The sequence below is a fragment of the Trematomus bernacchii genome, unplaced genomic scaffold, assembly GCF_902827165.1.
Source record: "Trematomus bernacchii unplaced genomic scaffold, fTreBer1.1, whole genome shotgun sequence".
Taxonomy (NCBI): Eukaryota; Metazoa; Chordata; class Actinopteri; order Perciformes; family Nototheniidae; genus Trematomus; species Trematomus bernacchii.
The window spans coordinates 5,670,748-5,691,818 of record NW_022987313.1 but is presented as its reverse complement, the minus strand read 5'-3'; the positions used below and the strand labels follow the sequence as shown (position 1 = coordinate 5,691,818).

Below are 21,071 nucleotides of genomic sequence, written 5' to 3'. Positions count from 1 at the left end.
TTCTTTCCTCTGCTAGCAGAAATATACGTCTTTGTAGCAGCAAATGTGTCCTCCATAATTACATTTTTACATATAAACACTTGCATACACACACGTACACACATACTCCAAACACATTTTTTTTTTTGTAAACCAAGGTTTTCTGATTCTGATATCTCTGCACTACAGTACACACACACACACACACACACACACACACACACACACACACACACACACACACACACACACACACACACACACACACACACACACACACACACACACACACACACACACACACACACACACACACACACACACACACACACACACACACCTGCCTTACAACCTGCAAAGTGGTTAATCAATAAAATTATACATGTAAATAAAGCATCTGAACACAAGGTCACTGAAATAACCAAGGCACAGAACATGAAAGTGAATAAGAAAATAAAACACTCATCCAAAATCAAACAATTATCCCATCATTCATTTATTTCAAAGCCATGGGCACACATATAAAACTGTTCTGTGGATCATCTGGGTATTCATTAGCAGTAACTCAATGCACCTCTTAGACCACTAAAAGCACCAAACAGGTGGTCAAATTCAACCTGGAGTGTGGTTTGAATTATGCTCCTCTTTCAAAATCTTCCGTGAGAGTCAAACTTGTAATAGAACCAGCCTTTTCTTTTATGTTACCTCGTTAAACCTTTTGATATAGGTCCTTTTTGTCAGTGCAATAACCTCAACAGCATAAAAACAAGGCCTGGATCACAATATGTGACTTCTCGAAAACAACAGTATTACCTTAGCAGTTCAATTTTCACCTGAACACACAGACATGTTCTGAAAGTCAATCAAACTGAGGTAGGAGTGTGTCCTGAAAACATGATGGTGCACCCATCTGGCTGTGTCTGTGTCAGGTAAAAAATACTTCACTATGAAACACTGCAGCAGCTGGGAATATGGATTTATAAATTGTTGTTATACTCTGTTCGACCACTTGAGAGCACTATTGCATACACAAACAATGGATTTTTGTAATTGCACTGATAAATGAAGGGAGTATTCTGCACATGTGCATTGCGTATAAGCATGTGCATACACAAGTGTGTGTTATAGTGTGGTTTAATCATGTTAATTTCCGTAACCTCGTATCCAAAGCTTTCAGTGTGCAGCCGTGCAATTTGTTTCAATTGCTGCTACTTACAGACCTTTTCTGCGTTAAATGAAAAAGATGCAGCACCCCAGGGTTCTGCTCGAAAATGAAACTGAAAAAGATTGCCTGTCATGGCTGTCAGACTCCATATCCACGGTCAGACAGTGCTGCTGACATTCTGTAAGTGTCTCTTTTATTGCCTTGGCATTTGGAGAGAAAGCTGTACGCGTCTCCCTGGCACATAGCTGGACTGAAAAAAGAGGGTTCCAGATCACAATCACTGTTTCCATGACAACATCAATGTTGACAAGGGGGGTGGTGGAGGGGGACGGGGGAATTTTGCCATTTGTTTGAGTGCTCATTAATATAAGATAAAAAACCAGCATGTGGTTACTGAATGAAACGGGCTAAAATTGCATTAAAGCTGAATGAGTGAAAGTTGCTACGCTCACAGTTGGCTTCTTCAGCAGATATTGGGGGGGGGTATCGTCTCATGCTGACTTGAGCAGACCGACATGCAAGTATTAATGCACGCAGACTGAAGCAGTAAGTGTGTTTGCAAAGGGAATGCTCACAGTGGTTCCTAATGCAGATTAGTGTGGAGCCATGTATACATAAAACCCATGGCAAATAGCCTTCTCTTGATTTAAGCTTAAAAATGTACTTGTCAGTATTAAGAGCCAATAATCCCTGAGGGCAGACATTTTTTTTCTGACCCCATATATGTACAGAACACTGTCATTCAAAATAAGAAGAATTGACTTAAATACACAGCAAAAAACAAATAATAATCAGTGTTTCCCTTGTGGTTTCAATGTGTTAGCAGGATGTCAAAGCGTATCTCTGAAGAGTTCATCAGGCAGATGCTTGAAGGGATGAAATGAGGCGTCTGATCTTTTTGTTTTAGTTGTGACGGCTTTGGGGAGTCTGAGCGTGGGCCTACACAGAAGATGAGTCAGCAGAGATCTTATTAGCAGGAAACAGTGTGCATTACTAAAAAAAATATCTGGGGGATGCTTAAATTGCTGCATCTGATTAAAGTATTATTATCCTGTCCCATTTGATTTTCAGTTTTGACAACAGAGCTTCTCTTTGGCAACTGAGGTTAAATGGATACAATGAAGGAAATTCTACGCCTTTTTTGATAAAATCAGTCATAAATGCAGTACAGACATGTTTAGTTGCTGACTTCAGACAATTTTCCTGATAGATAAAGAGTGGCTAACCAATAATTATGTGGAGATGTAATCAAAGGATGACAAAAGCCTGACATCTATTGTGTATTTCACAAAAGTTAAAACAAAATGCGGAAGTATATAAGAGTCTGCAGCCATGCTAACAGCTAAATGAGGCTGTAGCTAAATGATAAGTGTTTATGTTAGGACCAAATATCTACAGAAATGTATGGCATTAAAGGAAATTCTCAGCAAAAGGAATGTCTTTACCAAATGCCACAAAATAATCTATCAAATGATTCTTGACGTATTTTAGTCTTGAACAAAGCGATGGCAGAAAAGCGTTGCTATTACTAGCTTGGCTTTATTTGTACTATTCACCCTTTAGTAACTTGCATCCTAAAGAAAACAATAATAATTTGTATTAACTATATTTGAACTCTTCTCTTACATTTTAATTTGTGAGGCAAGATAATTAGTTGTCAGCTATTTGCGGCTAGTTAACATTTCTGTAAGGTGCAAAGATCTGCTGTGCAGAGAGCTGCTCTGGATATTGGTGATGGATGAATACCTCTCTGCTTATAGGCACATTTAATTAAAGCTGCTACCAAATTCTTTTTTTGATTACTTAGCAGAGTACAGACCCTTGAGAGTTAGTGTTTGTCAGCAAAATGGTCACAGGAACACATTTGAACATGTATCTTTTTAGCAACTTCATTTATATTATCCCACCAATTTAACAACCTTCTAGAGTTGAGTCCCAACGTAATCTAAAAATATTTCCCCGACATTATCATTCTAGTTTGAGGGGGGAAAAAGGGTCTGTTTCTTTGTCTTAAAACCAATCACACTTGTCGAGGACTGTGTACTTGCAAAATAGATAGCGCAGATATCAAATCAAATCAGAAATCAAATCAGGTTTTATTTATATAGCACATTTAAAAGCGATTTTTGGTCGAGCCAAAGTGCTGTACATGTAATACAAACACATTACTACAAATCACAATAAACGACAATAAATTACAACAGATATATCTTAAAAACAAAATAAAAATAAAACACACGGAAAAGTCAGGAGTCGTGCTCCGCTCTAACTAGAAAGCCAGAGAGAAGAAGTGTGTTTTTAGTTTAGATTTAAAAACCCCTAGGGTCTGGGCCGACCTCACATGGAGGGGCAGAGTGTTCCAGAGCCTGGGGCCAGCTGCTGCGAAGGCTCGGTGCCCTCGGGTTTTTAGCCTGGTCTTGGGCACTACCAGCAGCAGCTGGTCAGCAGACCTTAAAGCTCTGGCTGGGGTGTAGCGCTGGAGCAGTTCAGCTATATAGGCCGGAGCCAGCCCATTTAGTGCTTTAAAAACAAATAAAAGGATTTTAAAATCAATTCTGAACCGAACTGGAAGCCAGTGTAGTGAGGCCAGAATAGGGGTGATGTGGTCGCGCTTTTTGTGGCCAGTCAGCAAACGTGCAGCAGCGTTTTGGACTAGCTGTAAGCGTTTAATTGAGGCCTGGTCCATACCCACATACAGAGCGTTACAATAGTCCAGTCTCGAGGTTACAAAGGCGTTAATAACCCTTTCTAAGTCATTAAAAGATAAATACGACTTGGTTTTGGCCAATAGTCTTATTTTAAAAAAAGCAGGATTTTACTACGGTGCTGACCTGCTTGTCGAATTTAAAAGTGCTAGTGAAGGTCACTCCAAGGTTCATGACCGAGGGGAGGATGTTTTTTTTGATAGAGCCCAGAATATCAACCGGAGAGGCTGGAGGTTGCGGTCCAAAAAGATGACCTCGGTCTTGCTCTCGTTGAGGTTGAGGAAGTTTTTGCTCAGCCAGGATTTTATCTCTGCGAAGCAGTCCATCAACTGCTGTAGTGAGTGTGTGACATTTGCTTTGAGAGGCAGATAGATCTGTACATCGTCGGCGTAGCAGTGGAAGGGAATGTTATGTTTTGTGAGTATTGAACCTAGGGGCAGTATGTACAGTAGAAAAAGGATGGGGCCCAGAATCGAGCCTTGGGGAACCCCACAGGTAAGAGGGGCTTTGGCAGAGGAGAAGGCACCTAGCTGTACCGAGAAGCTACGGTCTGTCAGGTAGGACCTGAACCATGCAAGGGCAGAGCCTGTGATGCCAGCGGACTGTTCAAGCCGTGACAGCAGGATGCTATGGTCCACAGTGTCAAAGGCAGCTGTCAGGTCTAACAGCACCAAGACAGCTGGGCTACCTGAGTCGGCGGCTAGGAGCAGATCATTAAAAACTCTTAAAAGGGCTGTTTCAGTGCTGTGCATGGGTTTAAAGCCAGACTGAAACTTTTCATGGATTCCATGGATGGTTAAAAAAGACTGCAGCTGGGCGTAGACTACTCGCTCCAGGGCTTTTGATAAAAAAGGTAGCTGGGAGATGGGCCTAAAATTTGCGAGAATGGAGGGGTCGAGATTTTTCTTTTTAAGGAGTGGCTTAACCACGGCATGTTTGAAGGCAGCTGGGACACATCCTGAGGTAAGAGAGGTGTTTAAAAGTAATAAAATACTTGCTCCAACTGAATCAAAAACATCTCTGAGAAGGCGAGAGGGAATGCTGTCTGAGGTGCAGTTTGTCGGCCGCAGGTGCTTGACTACATCCGAGAGAGAAGAGAGGGATACAGGCTCAAAGTGGTCGAGGACAGCAGGGCACAGAAAAGGAGCAGGATCTGGGGTAGCACTAGTGTGGGCTAGCCTAAGAGCAGATACCTTTTCAATAAAAAATGTAAGAAACTTATCACAGAGAGTAGTCGATGGGACAATAGAAGAAACATCACAGGGATTAATGATAGAGTTGAGGACATTAAAAAGAACCTGAGGTTTATGGCTGTTTTTGGAGATTAACAGAGAAATGTGCTCTGTTTTGGCTGCTTTGACTGCCGTCTGGTAGTCAGAAAGGCAAGCACGAAGGATTTCTAGGGAGACATGGAGTTTATCCTTTTTCCATTTTCTCTCTGCACGCCTGCAAGCGCGTCTGAGAGCACGAGTACAGTCATTGAGCCACGGCTCTGATAGAACTTTGGTGCGTCTAAGCGTAAAAGGAGCAACAGAATCCAGTATTAGTGTGCATGTCGAATCAAACATGGAGATAAGCTCATCAGCATTAAAAGCACAGTTCACATCTAATTTACAGATCGGAGAAGCATTAAAAACATCAGAGAACTGTGAGGCAGTCAAGGGGTTAATCGAACGCAGACGACGCGCCGGGGCACGTGATTCGACTCCTGCGGAAGGGATGTAGGTTGTAAACAGAACCGGTAAATGGTCTGAGATACGCGTTGCTGCACATATTTCATCCACAGATACAGACAGTCCAAACGATAATACTAAGTCCAAAGTGTGTCCTTTTTCGTGTGTTGGGCCAGCCACGGACTGAACGAGACCAAAAGAATCAAGGAGATTTAAAAAGTCCCTAACCAGAGGTTTGGACTCGCAACACACATGGACATTGAAGTCTCCGGAGATCAAAACACGATCATATTTCACCATGATCCCGGACAGAAAGTCAGAAAAGTCATTTATGAAATCCTTATTACACTTTGGCGGACGAAACACGACTGCGCAGAGTATAGGCGAGGCCGGGTTCAGTTCAAAAAGCTGCAACTCAAAGCTGGCATAGCTAGATACAGGGTGAAGCAATCGGCATTGGAGGCTAGCTCTAAACACTGATGCTATGCCCCCACCATGGCCAGTGGCACGGGGGGAGCTGAAGAATGTACAGTCAGGAGGAAGAAGTTCAGAGAACGGTGTATACTCGCCAGCGTGGACCCAGGTCTCCGTCAGGAACATAAAATCCAGTTCACGAGAGGTGAAGAAGTCGTTTAGCAGGAACGTTTTGTTTGCTATCGACCTAGCATTCAGCAAAGCCATGCAAAGTTTTCGCTCCGGGCTTGCCGAAGGTGTAGTGCGTCTCAGCTCACGAAGATGTGCGTGTTGAACGCCGCGCGGGCCGGGAGCAGTCAGTCGGGCAGGAGGAGCTGCCAGCGGGCCCCTCAGAGTCCGGAGCTCCGGAAAAACGGGGCGAATCCACCGATCCCTCACATGGCGTGCAGCGGGAGGGCCATGACATCCGAGGCGTGGATAATTCACAGAAGAAGCCGTCAGGTATGCCTTAAGATGGACCAGTGCACCACCACGCTTTCCCCGTCGTCGAAAGCGCTTTCGGCGAGGCAGGATGCAAGACGACCGGCGCAGGTAAGTGGGGATATCCGACAGTAGAGGGGGGGGGGACGATTTATGGTTGCCAGATGTAGGTTTGGGCAGCAATATCAACTCCAGTGAGGGTCTGAGGTGGAGGAGAGCTTGGCGATCATAAACGAGCAGAGCAGAGACATTCTGACAAACATAAAACAAAAACAGGATAGCTAAAGGTAGAGAGCTGAGCGAGCGGCGAGCCGACACAGGCGCCATCTTGAATCACGAAATCACAAAAATCCATACAAAAATGTCATCTGTGGAAGCCGTAGTACTGTAAAAAGCACAACCAATCATTTTAGCCGGCCCAGCTAAAATAACTGGATGGCCTACCTGCCTGTCAGCCTTCCATCTGTGCACAAACTTATCTCGTGCCCTCATTGGTCATGTGCGCGTTTGTGTGTGTTGGAGGAGGGGCTCTGTAAGGAAGTGGCAGATTTTTTCCGGCTGTGTATTTTCAAATTCTAGCGCACTCGAGCTGGTTTCTCCAAAATGACCTACCCCACCTTTAAACTGTGTCTTCATCAGAGACATACAGCAAGAATTAATAAATAGTTCACCTCAATCTGTGGCTTTTCTGACTCTTGACATCCAGAATGTGACCACATGTAGGCGCAAATGTGCACCATGACCTCTATCATTAGATTCTTAATGGAAAGAGCAGCATTTCAATCTAGCCAATTACATACATGCTAAAGGTTGAAGGTAGGAGCAATGGTTAAGTATTTACTTATCAAGGGTTAACGGAATAAATATATTAGCTTGAGTCATTGAAACTGTAATTTGTTCATGTTTTCATCGGAGACTCTAACGAGGACATGCTTTATGTTGAAACATTAGTTGCTCCTTACTTTGAGCATGTGCTTCAGATCTCTTGTAGTTTCCAACCTCTAAGGTTTACTTTGTTCTTCCCAGAGCTCTGTCTCTCCATCATTACTCTTTCCTTCAACATCCTTTTTACATTAGAGCTGTTGGAGAGTTGGGTTATTTTTTAATATTTGTGAAATCTGCCATGTAGTGTAGCTTCACACTGTTCAACCACAGTGGGTCCGTCTTTCCTGTAGCAATCAGTCCTGCACAGTTTGTGAGAAATTGTACCAGCGGACACATGAACTAATGGAAAGCAGGTCAAATAATAAACCAATTTCTTACAGAATGTTCTCGTTCTCAAGTTACAAAATATAGAAAAAAACTGAGAATGATTTGGTCAGGTAAACACTTATAATATATATTAAAAGGTACAGTATGGCTATACAGCCAGATATGTCTACAGAGAATGGGTTCAAAAATGGCTTCAGTTCATTGTGAATAATGGAGTGGTAACAAATTGCAATTCACTCTGAATATATATACATTTACATTTTGGCTAAACACATCTCATTTAGATATACAGTATTCTAACAACTCAATTCAAATATCATTTTGAAGAATACAAATCTTATGCTTAACCTTTAGCATGTATTTAGTTGGTTAGATTGTATTGCTGATCTTTTCATTAGGTCTATTAATAGAGGCCAGGTTTCACCTTTGTGCTAACAATGCAATTATCTGCTGTGGTTACGCAAGACTGGAGCACTGCTTTGGATGCTATTAATGTCCCACTGATAAAACCAAAATGTGGTTACACCGTGAACGAGTCAGAACAGCCACAGATTCATTGTATTTGTCTCTTCTGCTCTCATAAAGACTTTAGTTTTCTTACGTCATTTTCTTTCATCTCTTCTTAATGTATAGTATACTGTACTTACATTTCTAGATTTGTTTCTGAATGCTCTAAAAGGTTTTGTTGGAGTTCTTTTTAGATTCAGCTCAAAATATATCAACTGTGTTGCTTTTACTAGATTAATAAATGAGGTTTTAGTAGTTGTGCAAGACTTCAGGGACTGATGTGTTATCCTTTCAGCAGGAAATCTCATGTTTCTTAAAGGAGAAGCATTTTGAAAGGCCAAGTGTAAATTGTACGAGGGACAAATTATTGATATTAAGTGTGTCTTGAGGGATGACTTAAAGTTAATGAGCATACTAGTGTAAGTTCATTTCTGCCTCACAGCACAATAAACACAACTCCAAACTACTAAAAATACCATGTGTGACCAATCAATTTGTGGTCACACAGAGTAGATTTCCCGTGGTAACTGTGGTCAATATCGCTGACCTGGATATCTAGCTGCTTTCCGACACCATCCCTGTCGATACACAAATTCATTAGAGATGATGCCCAAAGACAAAGCTCTGGTGATGCAGTTGTTGATCTATAATGCTATTTTTAAAGGAGAAAATTGAATTGACAGTGCCAATGAATGATAATGAAAGTAGGTTGGTTTACATCCAAAAGACTATCCGACTAGAACCTGTTTTGGATGTCATTGTGTACTAGGCTAGAGCAGGGAAAGTGTGTCACACTGCAACAGCTCTGTCGGTAGCTGGGACAATTAGGGCAGACAATTGGAATTGAGCAAAGCCAGGGGACGGAAAACCATTTGAAATCTGTTGTACAGAGCCTGACATGGTTCACTTGTGTGTGACAATTTCAAACGATGGTCTCAGGCTTGAGTCTGTACAGCAAGGATCACCAAAGACTGTGCGAAGGAGGGGGAAGATAGCGATTGATATGGCTACTCCACAGCGCCAACCGAAATCAAGATCAGCAGCAACTCGGCAGGATCGTGGCTCCTGCTCTTCCACCGCGTCTTGCCCGGTCTTCTCTGGACCATACAGTGACCAGGAGGAAGACCCACCGCTACGTCGCCAATCCTCTCTTTTGTCACTAAAAGGTTCTCTCTCCAATCTACAAAGCTCCACCAATCAAAGCCACACAGGCTCCCTTTCTAGCCTCCACAGGACTGTTCCCTGCCTCCAAGGATCATTGACAAGCCTCCAAGGATCATTGCCAAGCCTCCAAGGATCATTGCCAAGTCTTCAAGGATCTCTGTCAAGCTTTCGGGGCTCTTTATCCAGCCTGAGGGGTACGATCTCCCGGTTAAAGAGGAGGTCGCAGATTAGCCTGGACAACTCAAACACCAGAGAGAGCTGCACCAGCCCCAGCCTACAGAGCGCCACTGGCAGCTCCAGTGATGATGATGGCAGCTGGGACACCAACAGCTGGAGCTCAGGGGCCACCTGCCTGTTACGAACTCCTGTTAAGAAAGATAGCAATGAGGAGTCCAGTGGAAAGTCTTCCACTACTGACCATGGGTCTGTTGTTGAGGAGGATGAGCCTGAAATAATTTATCAAAACCTTGTATATTCACGTCCTGTTGCTCAAACTGAAAGTGATGGAGATTCAGAAAGGACTTCCACAGCCCTGCGGAAAGACATGGGAACACAAAGTGTGTCAACGTCTAGCCTGAGAACAACATCTTCTAAAGTCTCATACCATAAACGGGAAGAGAAGACCGAGCACAGGCGCAAGTTCTCGCAGTTTCTGAATGAGGTGACCGGCAGGGTCTTGAAATCTAACGGCGATCCTCCTCAACAAGAGTTCAACCTTCGACATCGCTACTCATCCCCTCCACCACAGCCACCAACACCAACCCCCTCTCACAACTCTCTAACAACCCCCCAGCATTCAATGCCAACAAACCCACCACCACCAGAACAATCTACATCGGCAACAAACTTGTGGCAGAGGTTGACCAGTTCAAACCTTCAGACCATTAAGGAGTACGATATGAAGGACATTAACAGCACCATCCACCAGTGGAGCAAGACATTACCCAGCTGTAAGATTTTGGAGCCCGGGGATGTTTTAAGTAAAGTGAAAGGGGAGAGCCACTCATTCTCAGAGCTCAACCTGGAGCTATGTACAAAAATTCAGGCACAGCCCTCCACTGGGAGACTTTATCTAGAGACAGACATTGACAGTGTGAGGCGACTTGATGAACTGGCAGCCAATGGCCCTCTCGGGAATGAAAGGAACGTTAAAACCCCGGAGAAGGTTATGGAGAAAGGGAAGGAGAGGGAAAACAGGATTACATGGGAATTAAATGGGGGATCGGGGATGGAGAGAGGGAAAGAGAGGGAAAAGAGAAAAGAAAACCCCTGGGGGAGGGACAGAGGAATAGACAAAGGGACGGGAAAGGATAACGATGGAGAGAGGCCTTACTGGGAGAAAGACAGAAGGATGGGAAGAGGGAAGGAGAAAGAGAAGAACATGGTGTTTCCCAGTTATGAGCTCCCTCACCCTCCATCAACTTCCAGTGGACGGAGTATCCCCTGCCCTGTGTTCAGCTGGCCAGAGGGCTTTCCCAGAATGTCCTACAGAACTACCTCACTGCCCAGACCTACTAATATCACTGTGAGTACCAATACATTCATGATAAGATTCCCCCTTTTTCAAAAAACATATCTTTTTTGTTTTCCAGGACGTATTTCCAATGCAATTGACGTTAAATGGAAAACAATTTCGAGCACACGTTTGACAGCAAGATTTCTTCTCATGGTTACAATCTTGGAAATAACATATAATATATTATGAAAACTGATCTTTAGAAGGTCACAAACTTAAATCTCCTGCATGAAAACTGTGCTACATTCTTGTACAAAATAAAAGTTGTACAATATGAATGTTGTTTCTAAGGAAACTGGGATGCAGAACACCCTGGCACCAATTTCTGTTTGGTAGAATATCGTTCCTGTGGATATTTGTTTGTGTTTGACCAAGCTGTTTTTGCTTCCTGATGTATTTCTTTTAACACTTCTCTTGGCAATGGAAAGGTGCAAACTACCATCTGCTATCATTTCTATTGATATATATGATACTGCCAGCTGCTTCTTTCTGCCTGATACCGGGAAATGTGGCCAAGTAAGTCTGAAACATGCTTTTTGGACCCTGTGACCCAAGATGGCGTAAACTAAGAATGTATCATAATTTCTTGTGTTGTTGAAAGTGATAATAAGATTGAACTTATTGTAAGTAAGTGTATGTCTAACTCAGGTAAGAAGCTGGTCTAGATCACCATTGGTTTCAAGAAGAGGACTGCTGATACAATTATACATTAAGGACAATAGCTATGATCATTCAAAAAAACATACCAGAGAGCAACATACACTGTGTTTCATCACCACGCAGTAAGAGTAGCAGAGATCACTGGAACTGAGGAGCCAAATGAATAACATTACACAAGCCTCTGATGATTTAACTCAATCTTTATTCAAGGCTTTGATTTACTGTATTGCATCACATTCCTCCTTGATAGCTGAATATTACTCATCCAGACTTAGATTTTAATCATTTATGTTTGGTGTTTTGCTTAATTGGGTCTGACACATCACACACTTGCCATACAAAACAAAATTTGTAAAACATGATTATTCATTAATGTGAGGTGAATAAGAAATGTGATTTATGTTGTGCTGTACATGAACAGAAATGTAGTACATGTAAAAAACATATCCTCATTCACTCTTTTCGTACACAGTCTGGAAATGAAAGCATGACCTGCAGTTTGAATTAAAAATGTACATTTACATAGCCAGGGTGTTCTCGAAGGATGGCTACAGAAAAAGGTCTATATTATTTCTCATTTAAATGGATTAGCATCTCTCTGCCCCCCAAACATCCAACAGAGATAGCAAAGGGAAAGTTTGGTTCCCCTTGGCATGTAATATTAAAAATATATCCACCCTTATTTACTGCTTATTTACTCAGAGCCTAGAGTAAAAGAGAAAAAGATAGCCTGGGTTTCAAACCCATTTTACTATCCTGCTTGGCAGCCTGTGTGAAGGTAGCTAATACATGAATAATTTAAACACTTTCCTCCATATTTTTAGGTGCCTTGAGCCTCTGGCTTGGAAATGCCACTTGGTACTACGTAGCTGCTAACACCTTGCAACACTGTTGTACTATTACTCTGCAGTATGTGGTGAAGTATTACAAAAACACATACTAGAGTATAATAAATGGTAACATTGAAGTACACAACAATTGTATCAACTGTTACCAGATTTGTACCCTGCACTGAAATGTGAAGATATAAATAAGATTAAAGACCCAATCATTGTGAAGCAGAGGGCTTAGAGGATTCATTGCATCATGTTGTTTGAACATCAACAATGTTAAACTCATGAATGAATGTTGTCTCCTGCTAAATGTGCTCTTGCAACAGCTTATTGGTTTTGCATTACAACCAGCACAGAAATTGCAGGCATGTTTTCCATGCTTTTTTGTCAATGCAGAAAGAGGGAACCCAGCTTGTCACAATGAACTATTGAATGACTATAGATAATTACATAATACAAGCACATTGAAAGGCTGTATCAAAAATAATTGTTGGCCAATAATAGTGTCAAAGCTGGGATATAGTATAATAACAATCTTAGGAAATGTAACTGCAAGGACTTACTTAATAGCCGTTCGAAACAAACTGTGTTGTCTGCTCTGGTTGAACAAACCCCTGTTGTGTTTTTTCAGAGGTATTGCACCTGTAAGAACAGCCATCAGTCATGGTGTACTAATGGTGACTCACTCTTGAGAACACTTTTATATCACTACAGCACGCTGGAAAGTTTAACCACTGCAGGTCAGCAAAAACAAGGATTTGTGTTGCTCTGTAACATTTAAAACTGTGCACAGTGTCGTATTTGAGAATAGAATCATGTTAATTGCAGTCTTCACAACCTTTGCGGATGTAAATTAACTATAATCATAATTTGGTGGTTGGTTCAAATTGTTTTCACTGATACTTGTAATTTAACGACAGCATAATAAGGGCTAACATTTAACATTTTTCCCCTAAAGAATGTACATCCATACTAGCTGCAGATTATCATTTAATGACGCCTTCCAGGAATGCCGACCCCCCCCCCCCCCTCCTCCTCCTCCCTCTCTCTCTCTCTCTCTCTCTCTCTCTCTGGGCTTGCCCTCCCTGCACAGAGGCATGCTGGGATGGAGGGATGGACAGAGGGGATTACCGAGCGTTGTCTCATTCAGTAGCTGTATGAGTCATCCTGCTGTATCACTCACACTGTTTGTAACACCCACATCACATCTAGACACACACACACATGCAAACAAACACACACTGTTCTCTCACAACCTGTGTATTGAAGCTGTGTACCTGACACATTCATTACAGCTCACTGAACACAGACTATAAATCCTGAGCCTGGCTGCAACTGCATGCAACACAAGCACCTGCTGCAGCACAAACAACCCTCACTAACGGCATCCTGAGCTCTAAAAGGTTCATGGTCATGAGCATGAATCAGAGTGAGCGTTATCACCAGGGTTCCAGGTGACATGTTGATTTTCCTTTGTTTTGTTTTGTTTTGGACCTTGCCTGCACATACAGTATATGTTCTGCCATATCAACTCTGATCCAGGGGAGCATTGACTGATTGGTTCTGCACCAAAGAATTAAGCAAACATGTAAACGGTAGATGGTCTTCTGAAATCCATGTCATGCATAATTCATGTGCAACAAACAAATGTGTGCAAACAACAAACTGCTTTCACATCCATCTCGATATGAGGTAGTACAAATGTGATTTAAGCGTAACGGAGTGGGGTCTCACCTCTATCTTGTATGACATTTCAAATGTTTATGTGTTAAAGGGAGACATTTGTGTTTGGTGATATACATTTTCCTTGTTATTGTTTTTTTCTTCTTTTAAGAACAAAGCCAAAAGTGTATTTTTTAAAGTGTATTCAACTATTCTTTTAAATTGACTCTCAAACTTCAAATTGTTCTATTTTGTTTAGCTTTTCCTGCTAGAACTGTATATGTCCTATCATTCATCTGTTGTGTTCTTCAGTATGTAAGTCTGCCTCTCACCCTCGGGCACTTTCTTTTCATTTCTGCAACACACAGCATTTTTCCGTTGCGCTTTTAATCTGTCATTTCTGGCTCGGGCTCTCTCCCTCCTCCCTCTGTCACTTAATGCTCTCAATGCTGATATATATATTTATGGGAGAGAGTGAGAAATAACAGATATTTGTTTGGCTGCTCTGAGATCTCGTTAAACATCAGATAAGAGGCACTCCACAGCAGGCAGTGACAGCCGCGGCGCCAGATGAATCTGCTTGATAAATAAATCTAATCATTGTACCCCTCTCTTCTTGTCTTCCCAACAGGAATCTGATGGAGAGATGCAGCGTGACACGAGGTTAGCCACTTTCACTTTGACCCCCTCTCCTCCCGGTAGTGACACCACCACCACACCTCTCTTTCCTTCTTCTTCTTCTTCTTCTTCTTCTTCTTCTTCTTCTTCTTCTTCTCTCCATCACTCCTAAAACCCCTCCTCTTTCCAAACACCTCCTTCTGCTCCATTCAATGCTCAGCCTCCCCCCCCCCCCCTCTCTCTCTCTCTCTCTCTCTCTCTCTCTCTCTCTCTCTCTCTCTCTCTCTCTCTCTCTCTCTCTCTCTCTCTCTATCTCTCTCTCTCTCTCTGCCTACCAGCCCGTCTCAGTCAGAATTAGAGGAGGCTTTCCTAAATGCATGCCGCTCTGAGGGGACGCAAAGGCACATGTGAACATTGTGATTTTATCTTCTGACAATGAGGCGAAAAGCATATCAACGGTAAGGCGCTAGAGAGGAGAAGTGCATGCCTGGTTTTATTAGCTGCTCTGAGATAAGTGTGTGTAGTTTCTTTGCCACACTTACAGTCTGGAGATAATGATTGTTGTGAGTGGCTGTCCATGTGTTGCATAGTCTGAGTGCTTCCACAAAAGCGTTGTGTAGACTGCTGTTCAACAGTGCAGTATGTTTGGAGAATGTGAATACATGCTGTGCAACGTGTTGGAGCTTTTTGTCACTGTAATCTCTGCAGCAGATTAAGAGAGTCGGCTGAAGACTGTTTGCTTTAGTTGAAGGAAATCTGCGTTGTTCTTTTGTTTTGTTGGTCAGTGGATTCAGCTATCATTGTGATTTTATTGGCAGGAGAATAATGAGGCGGCTAATGTTTTCACAGCCCTCAATTAACTCTTATATTCGTTCTCTGGGCAGTATGATACCACAGAGAGGCAATTATGGATGAACAAGCGCATCACGAGAGAGCAAGTTGTTCTCATTAAAAGAAACCCTTAACCTTGTATAGATAAAGAGAAGGGTAAATCCATAGTGCTGCATTTTACCTGATGAGTTGATAAGTTCATATATATCAGTGAGTACATCATGAAGTCTTACATGTGGTGTCTTTACAATCTGCATGTCAGCATAACATGATCATAACATCGAGAAGTTAATTACTTTCACCTGCAGCAAGCGAGGAACCATTAACTTCTGAGGAGATGATCTCTGCTTCCTGTTACATAATTAAAGCAAACAGCACTTCGAATAAGGTGCTGTCCAGAGGGAAAGTTTAGGTCTTTAAGTGAGTGTCAAACTTTCTGTGCACTAGGAAGAGCTTTAATTAATCTGGGGGTGAAAACAATTTAAAATGATTGCTATCTTCTTCAGCACTTTAGTGTTTCCACGATATGTAAGTTTGTAGCACTACTTCAAGTAAAATCAGGTGTCCTAAGCTTTGCTACTGTACTGCCATGAAGTACATTCTTAGCATGATTTATTGCAGGTTTTCTGGTGATACAACCAAAACTACAAATAAATACTTTGGCATACACAGCCAAACACTTAAATGACATTCATACGGTATATTACAATGAACAAGTCTTTACTCGAGTTGAATTAGATTGATGTCAACTACGTAAATTGAGATAATCTCGTACCTACAAAACAGCACAAAGCAGAGTGTAACATTTGAGAAGCACAGGTAAGAAGGCCACATTTAAGAGAAAATAAGCTTCATAAAAGTCAGTTTTTATGACATTTGCTATATTTAGATGTTACCCTTGTTACCCTTGTGTAATAATTAGAACTTTGGGGGGAGTCGTATTTTCCATTTTCTGCTTCAAGTTTTCGATTACAGCCGATTGCTGTAATAGCCATTATTCTTACATTTTTTTAGATTGTTAATTTCCTCTTTATGAGGTTATTTGCTGAACTTGTTCATTTGTGCCAAATCTCACTGTCAAATGGAAATACAATCCAAATGGTAATGCCCAAAAGGAGTATTATTATTACAAGTGTACATTGTGCGCTAAACATTCAAAGATCCCTGCTGACTGACTGATGATGTTGCATCCACAAGTTCAACTTTGTCAATTCGTCAAAACATTTCAAAGTGTTTCCATGAGTCCAATAAGGTAGTGGAGGTTTCCTTACGTGTGTACTGTAGGAGCAGATATTATTACCAGTCATAGTCGCTATAGGACAGAAAAGCGAAGAAATAAGAACAAACGGCATCTCATTAAGAAAAAAAATGTATGTTAGCTTCACTTGACTTTTAATTAGATCTTTACAAATGTTTCCCTTACCTTCATCAGCTGTATCTACCCATGATCCACTTGTACTCTTTCCCCAGGCCCTGTGAGAAATCTCAACCCCTCTGGGCTTTTCTCAGACTTTGAGGAAAATGCCTAAAGAGGCTTTGTTTGTTCACCTCTCTCGTATTTCCCTAAGCTAGGCATGCAGCATCCAATGGCAGATGCTATGTGAAGGCTCCCTTCAGGTTAGCCCGGAGCAGTTTACTACCTCCCCAGTCTCTCATTCTTCCGTCTAATGATTTCCATGAGGATGAGATCAGAGATTTATGCACGAGTCATTTGTGAGGATGGACTATATGTTGCATCTGGAGGTGGTTGATGAGGGATCTGCCTATGGCCTACCCAACGGCTTGTTTCTGCATCTGTATTCTGCTTCAGACCCCTGTGAGTCACATGTCTAAGTCTTTAGACTCCCTCTCTCTTTTACTTCCCACCTCGCCACCCTCATCGCTCCCTGGACTATTGGAGATACGCCTGTCTGCCACACAGCATTGATAAGGCTCAGTCAAAGCCAACAGGACAGGGCCAGCGGAGCAACATAAGCCTCTGGAGCGCCCATACAGTGGACCTTAAGTGTCTTGTAAACAAAAAGTCTATGTACTGTGTGTCAAGAGTAAGATGTGTGGCATTTTAATGTCTCGTACAGTAAAAAATACAACGAGCAGAGCTCTTCAGATGGGTTTTAACCTGATCCGACTGTCCTCTCACAGGCTGCTTCAGCTCGGATGAATTATTCCTTTTTTTGTTGCATGCATTAGCTTTAGTCCTGATCTTTCTTGTTCAGGGTCATGGTTCCTGCTCCTGTTACATCAAAATAATCTTTTGTGTGTCGGGCTACAAAAAAACATGTTGTTCCTCAGACAAGAGGTCTCACCAGCTCAAACAAACACACTTAGCCCTCTTATGAGTTCGATAAACACAATACTACACGTATTGCAGCCATTACACCTCAGTCAATTCTTCATTGCACCCTGGGGGGGCTGTGCATGCTGCTGTATGTTCTGCCTACATGCCAGACACAGCTCTCCTCCTGCAGTGTATTGCTTGGTGGATTTACAGATGTCACATCTGGGCAGTGGTGATAAAGAGAAAACGCCTCGAAGGTGGAAAGCGCAACCTTTCTTCAAAGGCGAAATGATGTTGTCATGACCCTTTCTACCTCTTTGTGCTCTTTGTGCTCCCTGTATGCTGAGGAGGATCCCATCATCTGCAGTCTCTGAATTCAGATTTCAGGAGGTTATAAACAGTAATTTATTCAACCTTAGCAATGTTTGAACACAGTAAATATAGATTTGCAGAGGGATTGGAGTGCAATGTGTTTCTTAACTTGCTGTTCTGCAGTCACTGAAAATGTTAACATTGACCAAACGTGCCACATTAGTTCAAAAGGTGATTATATGTTCATTTGTTTTACTAAATATATAAATAAGGCTATTCTACCTTTATTTTAAGCCATGAATAAGAACAATGTATTGATCCCACACAGGGAAGAGTTCAGATGTAGTACAAGTCAAACTGATGCTGATGGGAATGTCATGAGTTGGGCATTTGCTGATAAACCAAATAAATAAATAAAGTATTGGACAAATTAAAATCATAAAGAAGTGAAATTATCATCAAAGTTATTAGAATTCATTCTGAGGGGGAAATGAAAGTAAGTACTAAGTTTAATGGCAATCCATCCAATAGTTGTTCAGATATATTCAAACATTATAGCCTGGACCAAAATCACAAACACTATGCCAACAGGATGACTAAAAACTACAATACTACAGTATGAGCCTTTTTCTAATAAATGAAGAATACACGTATACCAAACTGAATACAACATGCCCAAATGTTAGGTAGTAAATCAGCAGCAGCAGTTTCCTTCTACACGTTGTCTTTTAAACCCCTCCATGTCTACATAGTGATGTATCTCTGTCTCTCAGGCGATTACTTCTCGTCGTCCGCCAGGCGGGGGAGCACAGGTATGTCACGACTGTGTTGTCGTGGCAACCTGCAGTGAGGAGTGAACTCATTCAGTTTTAACAATGGATAAATCTTAACACTGTGGTCTTTACACACACACACAGCGTACACATTGTACAAATAATTTTAATCTGTGCACTGCCCCCTTCTTTGCTGTATCTGTATCTGTCTATTGTTTCTTTTTTGAAAGGTTGTGAAGGGGTTAAGAGCTCAATTAAATGCTGGCCTGCGGCTCTGTGTAGCTCTGGAGCCGAACTATTGTCTAGAAAGAGAGATAGAGAAAACACTTTCTCAATACATACAGCAGGGCAATATGAAACATACATCTTTATCCAATTATTATTATTATTATTATTTATTCAACTCTTTTTTGTTATTATAGTTTTTACTATCCAGGCAGTACAACATTGAGAATAATTTAAAGCAATCTCACATTTGTGCCGTGGGCTGAAAAATAAATTAAATTTAGGAGGAGTGAAGTTGTTTTTCTTGATGAAAAGGGAAACATCTTTGCAATAGGGTTACTTGAACTTCATTTGACCTCACGAATCTAAAGTCTCTTTAGAAAAAATACTGAAGGAGTTTCTTTCATCCTGTACACGTACCTGTATCTACTGTCAAAAAGTGAAATGCCTTGACATAGCCCCCTAAGGCCCCCCTTGAATCCGATTGATTCAAACCTGATCAGGACCTTTGTAACATTAAAGCTATCTTAAAAAACAAAGAAACAAAGACATGTGCCTAAACTAATGTTCACCAAGTTCTTCTCAATATATTGACCTTTATTAAAGAGAATTGGATATCCCTGTTTACATTGCTGTTTAAATTACATTTAATTTCACAACTTGAGTATTATCATCCAAAATACTGCCAGAAAGTTGGGAAGAACAGATTTATTTAAAGAGAACTCAATGTAGTTATTACAAATCCATGAAATTGGGTTGCAAGAGGCAGATTAGAAGACTTCACATGTTGTGACTGTAGTTACTTTTACTAGACCGTCCCCTCTTAGTCAATAACCCGTTTATTAAACAGGCTTTCAAAGTTATGAGACTTCTCAAAGCACCCTCCAGAGCCACAATAGACGTTCCCTGCATGGTCTGATAAATGAACATATAAAACCAGCCTAAAGTTGCCAAATGAACCTGATGTTAATCCTCTGTCGGTATTGACCAGTCTGGCGAAGTCCTTATGTTGTGCTGTAACAGATGGAGACCCAGTCAGTGCAAAGATGCATTGCACTGAGCAGCACACTAAAGCAGGTTTGAATTGGACTGTGATGGGCTGTGAGCTGCCAGTAGCACACAGTAGTAAGTAGGTTTGGCAGCAGTAAATTACAGATGGGATTTTAATGTACTCATTTTATGTGCAGTACGTTTCCTCAAGCTTCTCCATCGTTTCGCTCATTCTGCCAATGAAAGCTTCTCCATTGGGGCAAAATGGCTTTTCAATAAGATTAGGTTGTGTTATTGGTGAATCTCAAGTCTGTCTTCAGGTATATAGAAGCTCAGCTAAAGCCAATATGAGGAATATAAGTCAAATAGAGAAAACACCAGCCCTGAACTGCACAACACGCACAGCAAGATGTTTGAGCGCTCCCCTGTGAAGACTCCTGCTGCGATCTGATCTGATCAGGAACAGAATGAAATATCGCAAACAAATTGCCAAAATGGATTGAACGCTTACTGTTTCCTCTGATGCTTGTTACACATATGCAACCACGCTTCTACTCTACACAAATACAACTTTATTGCTATGTGATGTTCAAAGGGCCAAGGAGACATGAAGGAGCTGGGGGGAGTTTGATGAGCGGCGTCGCAGCAGGGTAAAATATTCATCATAGTTTCATTTATCCCGGGAGGCTTTTGTGTTGGAAAACAGCAGTATGGTAACAAGCCTGACAGTGAATGCAAGCATATTTGCTGAGTTGCCCTGAACAGCGTTTGACATTACCTGCAACGCATGGTGAGGGGCGATGCTTTTATTATGTTACTGTAAATCAGGTTCCTGTTTTATTACCTTATAACAACCAAAGTGAATTAATGCAAATGTAATCAATGACATTTTAAGATGATTTGATGCATGATTTGATACTTCAGTCGTTCTTTTTAAGAAGTTAGAGGGCTTTAAAATGTGTATCACTTTCAAGGCCAACACATTTTTCCTACCCACTTAAGGTTTAGTTTCTTTTGATATGTAGATAGAAATTAAAACAGATAAACAGTGTTGGGGAAGCGCCTCAGTTGCAG

General features: G+C 41.6%; 1 protein-coding gene across 4 annotated transcripts in view; it reads left to right on the top strand.

The window, feature by feature from the left end:
- Positions 1 to 21,071, top strand: part of LOC117478294 (brain-enriched guanylate kinase-associated protein) — a 112,210-nt gene that overhangs the window by 64,625 nt on the left and 26,514 nt on the right. Inside the window, exon 4 of one of the 4 annotated variants that reach the window (XM_034125306.1) lies at positions 14,602 to 14,633. In XM_034125306.1, coding sequence (XP_033981197.1) covers positions 14,617 to 14,633 — 17 coding nt within the window. In that variant the 5' untranslated portion in view covers positions 14,602 to 14,616. Of the gene's footprint in view, positions 1 to 14,556; positions 14,634 to 14,982; positions 15,047 to 21,071 lie in introns of those variants that run through there. The other 3 variants (XM_034125313.1, XM_034125298.1, XM_034125290.1) reach the window with 3 other exon arrangements.